This window comes from Sinocyclocheilus anshuiensis, unplaced genomic scaffold (genome assembly GCF_001515605.1).
Source record: "Sinocyclocheilus anshuiensis isolate Anshui unplaced genomic scaffold, SAMN03320099.WGS_v1.1 scaffold735, whole genome shotgun sequence".
Lineage (NCBI taxonomy): Eukaryota > Metazoa > Chordata > Actinopteri > Cypriniformes > Cyprinidae > Sinocyclocheilus > Sinocyclocheilus anshuiensis.
Genome location: NW_015548245.1, coordinates 1,951,569 through 1,961,175, shown reverse-complemented (window position 1 = coordinate 1,961,175; position 9,607 = coordinate 1,951,569). Strand labels below are relative to the sequence as shown.

At 36.0% G+C, this 9,607-nt stretch overlaps 1 protein-coding gene across 1 annotated transcript in view; it reads left to right on the top strand.

Moving 5' to 3' along the window:
* The window catches only part of LOC107655181 (rab GTPase-activating protein 1-like), an 80,866-nt gene that overhangs the window by 46,008 nt on the left and 25,251 nt on the right, over nt 1-9,607 (top strand). The window contains exons 5-7 of the mRNA XM_016442603.1: nt 4,396-4,509; nt 5,695-5,769; nt 7,509-7,634. Of these exons, the coding sequence (XP_016298089.1) occupies nt 4,396-4,509; nt 5,695-5,769; nt 7,509-7,634 (315 nt within the window). The remainder of the gene's footprint in view (nt 1-4,395; nt 4,510-5,694; nt 5,770-7,508; nt 7,635-9,607) is intronic.

The window sequence follows — 9,607 nt, the reverse complement described above, 5'->3', positions numbered from 1 at the left end:
TCGGTCCGTGCAAATTGAATGCTGACAGGAGGAGAGTTCAGCTTCACTGGAGATGCGCGATCGACAAACTTTAAACCTAAGTTAGTGATTTCAAAATATGCTGCGCTTTATGCATTTGCCCACTGTCATATTCATGTCATTTTCATTGCGTGCTCTATGTAAAATGAGTGTTATCTTGGCTTTATTTGAAAAAACAAAAAAAATGATTCCCAATGCACACAAACTTCCCAGCCATTTTCAAATGATTTCAAATTTCTTAAATATAAATTAAAATAAATAAAATTATATCGGCCATCGGCCTCCCTGCTTTCCAAGATATCGGCATCGGCTGTCAAAAAACCCATATCGGTCGACCACTAATTGAGAATTTGTTATTGATATGGTCTAGTGGAAACAATAATATGGGCTGCGAGAAAATAATAAATAAAAAGAGATCGCGACACGAGTAAACGAGTATTTTAAAGTTTTTTTTTATATATAATTTTCTAAAAATTTTATTTTAGTAAACGAGTAAAACATTGTTGTTTATTTACTTAGCACTGAGTCTCTCCAACTAGGTGTCAACGTAGCGTTAAATCACCATTCAACAGACAGACTCAAGCCACCACCGCACTGCAGACTGCAGAAAGATACTAACTTTTCAATCTGCTACGTTACTGACTGTACTGACAAACTATGCTGACACTGTGTCTGCGCCGCAACAGGACACGACAAAGCGATCATTGAAAATCATTTGAACTTTGTGTCAGCACGTCATAAATAGAACGAGGCATCAGTTTACTGCATCCAGTGTAGACAACATCACTGATTATAATGGGTTCTATTCTACACCGGACGCGAGCGGCGCGATGCGACAAAATACCATAGAATTTTATTGTATTTTGTCGCGCGATGTGATGTGACCGATGTGATAAGAATGAGTTCTGAGCCGCAGCGCGGCCGGTATAAACACCAGCATTGACTGAGTAGCCGCAATCAGCTCCAGTGGCCGTAACACAGGCTTTAATGCGCCGCAGACGCGTGCTGTGATGCGCAGATCAGCTCTAGTCTCTAACGTCACTGCTGTTAAAAATTAACCATCCATTCATCATATCATCATGCAAAACTAAGAATTAGAATCATTGTAATGTGACGATCAAATATAGGTGCGGGCGGATAATTTGAAACAGCATACTCGGGTGATGTTTGAGCTCATCCACGCATCTCTACACTACACTGACCTGGGTTGCCAGTAGCAAACAATGGAGCGCGCTCTGCTGGACAAACTAAGTAATTACACCATTCAGAAGCATTTAATCTGTGTTATATGTTCTGTAAAAAAAAATTCATATCAGCGGCATATTCGCCGATACGATATATCTGCGACAGGCTCATACTGGCCGATAATATCGGCAAAACGATATATTGGTCGGACTATAATATGTATATAGGGATGGGTACCGAAACCCGGTATTTAATCGGTCCCGGGACTAAATTATGAAATTATGAATTATGAGTATCGATAAGCTCTGACGTTAACGGTTTTGCTATCGGTACTGGAAAAATTAATAAAACACATACATTTATTATTGCTATATATACATTATCTTGCAAATTCTATCTCACCAGAGTCGCCAGCTGTTTTTCAAACATTTGTCTATGATGCATTTTTGCTATTCGTAATTCAGAAGCGAGATCGCGCTCACGCGGAGGAGCTTCAGCACGCGCAACATGAAAGCCCTGTTTAATTATGATAGAGGAGAGAACTAAACATTCAAACATCTGCTTACACTTTAGGCCTGTGGCGGTTTTATTAAGCTAATTAGATTTTTTTTATTTCGATTTTGGCTTCTAAGGATTATACAAAAGAAGACATGAAGACATGAAGCTATTAAAAACTAGCTGCGTTTCGTATTGCGCAACTTCTTTCCCTTCACAGCGGTGCGCATTCGTTCCTCCCTAAAACCCAAACTTAACATATATATATATATATATATATATATACAGTATATATAATTTATATATTTATTATTATTACTACTATTATTATTTATTTTATTTCTTTTGATTTTAAAATCAAATATAATATAACCCCGGACTCCATTCCAATATTATATATTTTTAAATGTATTATTTTATTTTTTATTTATATATGTATGTATTTATAATAATACATAATTTTATATATATATTATATATAATTATATAATTTATATATTTTTTATTATTACAACTATTATTATTATTATTATTTCTTTTGATTATTTCTTTTGATTTTAAAATCAAATATAACCCCATTCCATTCCCTTCATCCTCTGTCAGTCTTTATTCTGCCCACCCTTTAACAAACTCTCAGCCGTGCTGTAAACAGGTGAGGGGAGGTGAAAACCTGTCCTTCCCTCTCTCTCATTAGTTGACTAATGACGCCTTTAATTAGCCCTGACACACGCTGTTAATTGAATGCACCTTATTACAACAGCCTGTCAGAGACATTTTCACAGTTACCGACTGATGTTGCCACGGCATGAATTCCACGGATCTGTTCATTCAAGACTTGACAGGAAATAAAACTGCTTAATATTCTGCTCATTTAGCCGGTTTATGACGGGCTTGTGCAGCAAAACTACACTTCCCATAATTCTGTATGGCAGAAAACTCATTCTGGAGTCAGTTTGGACCAGATTAGATGCTTTTAAGTGTCTCTGGTCCAGAGTTTCAGCCCTGTTTTGCATCTCAAGAGTCTGTTCATATACTCCATCATGTGACTGGAACGCCGTCTTCATATGACTTGTTAATTCGATTTGCTGTTGAGCTTTGAAGAGTGTGCTGTGCTGAGTAAGATACTTTCCTGCGCTTCTTAATCTGTCTCAGCTCTGTAAACACTTCACACAAGGTTATTCCTTCACTCAAGGACTCTTCTTAGAGTCTTCTTGACAAAATACACATTATACGCCCTCCTCCACTGTCCTCAGTCAAGCTTAACCTTCAAGTTTGTATTGGAGCTGCAACGAACATTGATTGAGATCAAAGGTTGTAGAGAAAATGACCATCATGAGATTGGTAATTGAGCTTTTCCAGTGCAGGCTACATATATGACAGGACCTCATCTGTATCTCATCTGCCAGCACACTAATCTGTTCAAATCACAGATATGTTCCCCCATCTGTTGCTGTTCCTATGAAAAAAAAAGTGTCAAAATGGCCCCAAAAAGTCTAGAATCCAGGTCAAATTAAATCCAGAAAATCTAAATCTAATACAGCATTTTATTGTGGGCCATTGTTATTATTATTATTATGAAAACCTATTTATTTAAATAAGTATGACTAATAATCAGCTAGTAATAATAAATAAGTACATATTTATACATTATAATACAGTAGTTTTTATTTATATATTTATTTATAAAATAATTAAACTAAGTAAATAATAAATAAAATAATGCAAAGTTATTATTATTATCACTCAAGGACTCTTCTTAGAGTCTTCTTGACAAAATACACATTATACGCCCTCCTCCACTGTCCTCAGTCAAGCTTAACCTTCAAGTTTGTATTGGAGCTGCAACGAACATTGATTGAGATCAAAGGTTGTAGAGAAAATGACCATCATGAGATTGGTAATTGGGCTTTTCCAGTGCAGGCTACATATATGACAGGACCTCATCTGTATCTCATGTGCCAGCACACTAATCTGTTCAAATCACAGATATGTTCCCCCATCTGTTGCTGTTCCTATGAAAAAAAAAGTGTCAAAATGGCCCCAAAAAGTCTAGAATCCAGGTCAAATTAAATCCAGAAAATCTAAATCTAATACAGCATTTTATTGTGGGCCATTGTTATTATTATTATTATTATGAAAACCTATTTATTTAAATAAGTATGACTAATAATCAGCTAGTAATAATAAATAAGTACATATTTATACATTATAATACAGTAGTTTTTATTTATATATTTATTTATAAAATAATTAAACTAAGTAAATAATAAATAAAATAATGCAAAGTTATTATTATTATTAACATTAAAATAATTAATTTATAATTAAAATAATTAATTTACAAAAAGTACAATTAATAATAATAAATAAATGACATTTCATTAAAAAATCACTATTTATGAAAACAATTCTAATAAATATTGTAGTGTAATGCAAAATCTTTTCTTATTTTTATTATTATAAAAATAATCTTATTTTAATTTAGTAATAATAAATACTAAAGTATAAGTATATAAGTATATTCTATAAGTAAGTAATAGAAATCATTAGTTATAATATTTATTTATTAAAATAATTATAAATAATCAAATAATACATAAATAACAAATATTTATTCATTATAATCATTCATTTAAGAAAAAAAAAAGAAATCATAAACTGATTGCCTGATTGTAACACTCTTGATTGAACCCACAGGACTCCGCTCAGGAAGCCGTCATCACCAGAGACATCCATCGCACCTTTCCTGCTCACGACTACTTCAAAGACTCAGGCGGCGATGGCCAAGACTCTCTCTACAAGATCTGCAAGGTGAGGTGAAAGCTGCTCATCCTGCAGGCATGACTCACTCCTGTCGTCTGGTAACATGCATCACGACACTGCTGCAACATCTCTATCCACTGACCTTTTGTTTTGCCGTAATACAAACGGCCTTGATAGATACAGGTATCCAACCACATGCTGTACTCGCCTCCCTGTGTCCTGCGTCTGTGAAAATGAGAACTCGTACACTCTGCTAGTTAAACAGTTACGCATCATGCATCCGTTATTATATTTAGAAACAAAGCTAGAGTAATAGATTATGCAGTTATCCAGCAGGCAATTATCCAGTTAAGCACACATCTATCTCTATATAATTAAACAGATGTTTCTGGCTGTAAAATCCGAATGAATGAGCCACATAAAACAAAGCAGTCTTAAAATACACGCACCTTTGACCAGAAATCAGTTGAATTCAGTATTAGTGCACCGTTATGTTGCTTGACCATTTTAATTCATAAATCAACTTTATTGCTTGGCAAAGTAATACATTTTAATACTTTTTAAATATATAATAATAATATAATATATAAAAATACATTTTATAAAAATCTTACAATATACATTTTGATTATAATTGTAAAAATTGTATATTCAATTTCATATTATAGAAAAACGGGGCAAAAGCATTGAGTGGATGAGAAAAGTGGTGCGGTGGTCCTGTTCTCTGTTAAATCTCTTTTGTGAGGAGTCTTGATAGGTTCTCCATCAGCTGATTGGCACCGACAAATTAAAAGCCTCCTAAATTGTGCAAAAGACCTTCAATCCAGCTAATCCTGGAGACAAACCCCCTCAGCTCGGAGTGGCATATGTTGCCATGAACGTTTATCAGTGTTTCCAGTCATTTATGACGAAGCTTGTGATTTAAAGACAACATGAAGCTGCATTCACAACACATGTAACTTTAAATTGTGACGTGTTTATTCATTTGAAAATGTTTAGTAAGGCTGTATTTATACATCGAACATGCTTTATTTCTCTATAAATAAATTTTTTTTTTCTGTAAGTAACTTTATATATAAAACATTTCTCTATAATTTTATTATTTTTGATTAAGTAAAAAAAAAATGGTTCAGAAACAGAGAAGTATCATTACGTTCTCATAAACAAAAAATATTTAATCATTTTTTCCTTGACTTTGGTACTCAATATCTGAACTGATGTTTTTTTCCACAGGCTTATTCTGTGTATGATGAAGAGATTGGATATTGCCAAGGTCAATCATTTTTGGCAGCCGTATTACTTTTACATGTAAGTATTTTGCATGACCAGCACTGTTTCATCTAGGGATTCACTGAATGTTCGGCAACCGAAATTATTCGGCCGAAAATAGCAAAAAAATAAAATCGAATAAGCGAAAAGGCCGAATAATATGTACCGAACAATGACTAAGGCGATCAAAACAAATATCGACGAATGGGACGAGACCTGGTTGAGCTGCACTAGAGAAGGCAACGAGTGTTATCACTATGTCGGAGACTCGCTAGCTTTCCCAAGGCAGGCGAACTTAGAGTGGTTCCAATCATCCGGGTTTAAATCGCGCTCATATTGATTTGATTTGATTTTGACGCAATATTTACACTGAAGCTGGTAGGCGACTATGGTAAGGGGCATATTGTGCTTTGTTGGTATAATGTCTGCTAGAATGTTAAAAAAATGTTCAGTGTTAAGTAAATATTTTTAAATTATTGTTTTGTAATTTATTTTTTTATTTGAAAAGCAGGACAAAACAGTAAAAAGCACATTTTGGCTATTTAATTTATGCAATGGTGAAAAAAAATGGCAAAATAGGTCTACATGGGGGGAAAAATGCGAAAAACCGTATTCGGCCTTCGGCCCAGTGTTTAATTTTGTTCGGCTTCGACCAAGAATTTTCATTTCGGTGCATCCCTAGTTTCATCCATGTTGCCTGTGTAACCCCCACCCCTAGCGTCAGTCGCTATCGCGCCTCTTGAGATCAGGGGAGTGAGGTTTACCTGCACAGCACCTACCAGCTGGCCTCCGTTACACTTGCACAGATAAGTATTTTAAATACACTAATAAAGCCAAGTAAGTCTATGACAAGTTTAAGTATTAAACTGCACTATACATCCATGTTAGAGACGTGAATGTTAGCTCAAATCATGTAGCTTTGTTTTATTAATGATTTTATTATTTTATTTGAATGTAGTTTTATTCATTTATTATTCTTTTTATTTCATTTTGAGACACTAACCCAAAAATACAAAGTTACATGAATGCAGGTTTTCACGTTTGTGTGAAATTTGTGAATTTATACTGCAAAAGAGGTACATGTTACTTTCTCTTAGCAGGCATTATGTAAACATCCTTTTAGGTCGGTTTTATCTTTAAGCTCAACTGCTGTGCTGGTAAATCCGCAATTTAAAGAGTTTTTGAGAGAGCTTGCTAACTAAATAATAAACACTAATAAAAGTGTAAATAGAAACCTACCTCATTGTGCCTTATCTTTGACTTTTTGAGGCTTGTTATTGAGCTAATAGTAGGTGGAGAGAAACAGGAAGCGAGGGAAGGACATTGATGAAACTGTTAATTCCATATTTAATTAAAGCGAGGGCTGAATAAGATGGCGTTTTTTGTTTTTCTGCAATGCCAGCCCTTATGGGGCTTGATATTAGAGCGCGTTTGGGGATTTCTATAATGTAGTGCAAGTGTCTTCCTCGTGGCCTTGCCCAGGAAGCTCAGGAGCTGTCAGGAATATTAATGACGGAGCCCATCTACCTGCTGGAGCCCATTGAACTCGGGACACACATGCTGTCTGCGTGATTTAATACCCAGCTCTGTCTGTCTCGCTCTCCGTCTCAGAAACACAAACAAACTCTGATAGCATCACTGTAGACTGCCACAGACAGGTAGACGGACAGTTGACTCATCTAAACATCATGGGTTGGTTGTGTTTATTGAGCCCTATTTATGCAGAAAGCATCTGCATCTGAAATATCATGGCAATATCTCTCGCTTTTTCTCTTTAGATGCCTGAGGAGCAAGCTTTCTGCGTGCTGGTGAAGATCATGTACAACTACGGTCTTCGAGAGCTCTACAAAAACAACTTTGAAGATCTTCACTGCAAGTTCTACCAGCTGGAGCGTCTGCTGCAGGTTTGGCTTTTGAGTGTTTGTTAAAGGAATAGTTCACCAAAAAGTGAAAATCTGCTGAAAATGTACTCACCCTCAGGCTATCCAAGATGTAGACGAGTTTGTTCTTTATCAGAACAGCTTTGTAGAAATTTAGCATTACATCACTTGCTCACCAATGCATCCTCTGCAGTGAATGGGTGCCGTCAGAATGAGAGTCCAAACAGCTGATAGAAACATCACAATAATCCACAAGTAATCCACATCACTCCAGTTTATCAATTAATGTCTTGTGAAGTGAAAAGCTGTGTGTTTGTTATAAACAAATCCATCAATAAGATTTTTTTATCTCAAACTGTTGCTTCTGGCTAAAATATGAGTCCTCTATCCATAATATTGCTTTCTCCAGTGAAAAAGACTAATTTTTGTGAGCGGTCGCACTGGCGCGACCATCGCGTTGTTCAACTCATAAGCGCTGCCATTTCTGTTGCATATGAGAAACATCAAACGGCAAACAAAGCTAAAAGCATAACGAAACCGCGCTACTCGTTTGAACTGCGCAGCGCTTCGAGTGTAGAGCCTGGTTTATACTCGCCATGTCAGCATGAGCACGAAGGTGCGCGCGGCAAAAATGACACGTAACGATGGATGGTTTTCAAGCTAAAGTAAAGTAAAAGACAGCTTATCTTTGCTGTTTACCTCACGTTACGTTATGGAGGCTCTCTTTTATTTTTTTAGGCTATCTGATTCCTCAGTGTTTACTAAACATTCTGTAATTTATTAGTCGGTATATAATACAGCATGTGGTGTATGCCATGCCTCATCTTATTCGTGTTTGTTAATAAATGTTTTTTAAGCTAGTTTGTCATTCTATCTTACTGTTTTATTGTTGTTGTGCTTTTAATTAAGAATAACAATGAATCCATCTTTCGTTTTATTCTTAAAAAGTGAAAGGTGTGTAGATGTATGTAAGCAAAACACAATTATCTTTTGTGTGACAACACAATTTATCTTTTAAAATGTGACAACAATATCGCGAATTCAAAAGTGAAAGTGCATGAAGCCTGGCTTATAACATAGCAAAAAAGGAACTCCAGTTCACAAAATTAAAATCACAAATAATACTACTGATGAAAAAGAACGGGTTGAATGTTAATCACTTTCGTTTCCATATAACTATAAACTATGATAAAAGTTCATCAGCATGCATTGATTAATCCCATGTTGTAGCGCAAAAAGAAAAAAAAAATTATTGCGACCAAATCATGTGTTCGTGCGACCAACTGAGAAAGTTAGTCGCAAAAGAGCGACCAGTGGGAAGAATGAGTCTGGAGCCCTGACAGGGGATGGACTTTTTCACTGGAGGAAGCGTTGTTATGGATTATGAACTGGCATTTTGGCCAGAAGCGATGGTTTAAAGTTAAAGCGCTTTCATGATGGATTTGTTTCTTATAAATATGCGGATTTTCACTTCATACAGCAATTGATGGACTGGAGTGTTGTGGATTACTTGTGGATTATTGTGATGTTTTTATCAGCTGTTTGAGCTCTCATTCTGGCGGCACCCATTCACTGCAAATGATCCACTGGTGAGCAAGTGATGTAATGCTACATTTCTCCAAATCTGTTACCTTGAAGAAACAAACTCGTCTAGATTTTGGATGGTTAGTAAATTACATTTTTTTTGGTAAACTATTTCTTTAAGAGATTGCATCGCACACAGTCTTGTACACCCCTTGTCAGGCCGTACTTGTGCATCTCAAGTGTAAGCCGTGGCTCTCTAAGCTATTAGACCTAATGCGCTGGAAAATGGGTTTTAATTTTGTGGTGAAATGCAATTAGGCCTGAAGTAGCCCTCTTTCAGCGCTAAACCCAATCCGGTTAGTATTGACTAGCTCTGCTACTACAAGAGTGTTAGCATCGATCACGGACAACGTGCCATACGGCCAGGGCTGGATTGGTAATCGGGCATACCGGGCATTTTCCCGGGTGGGCCG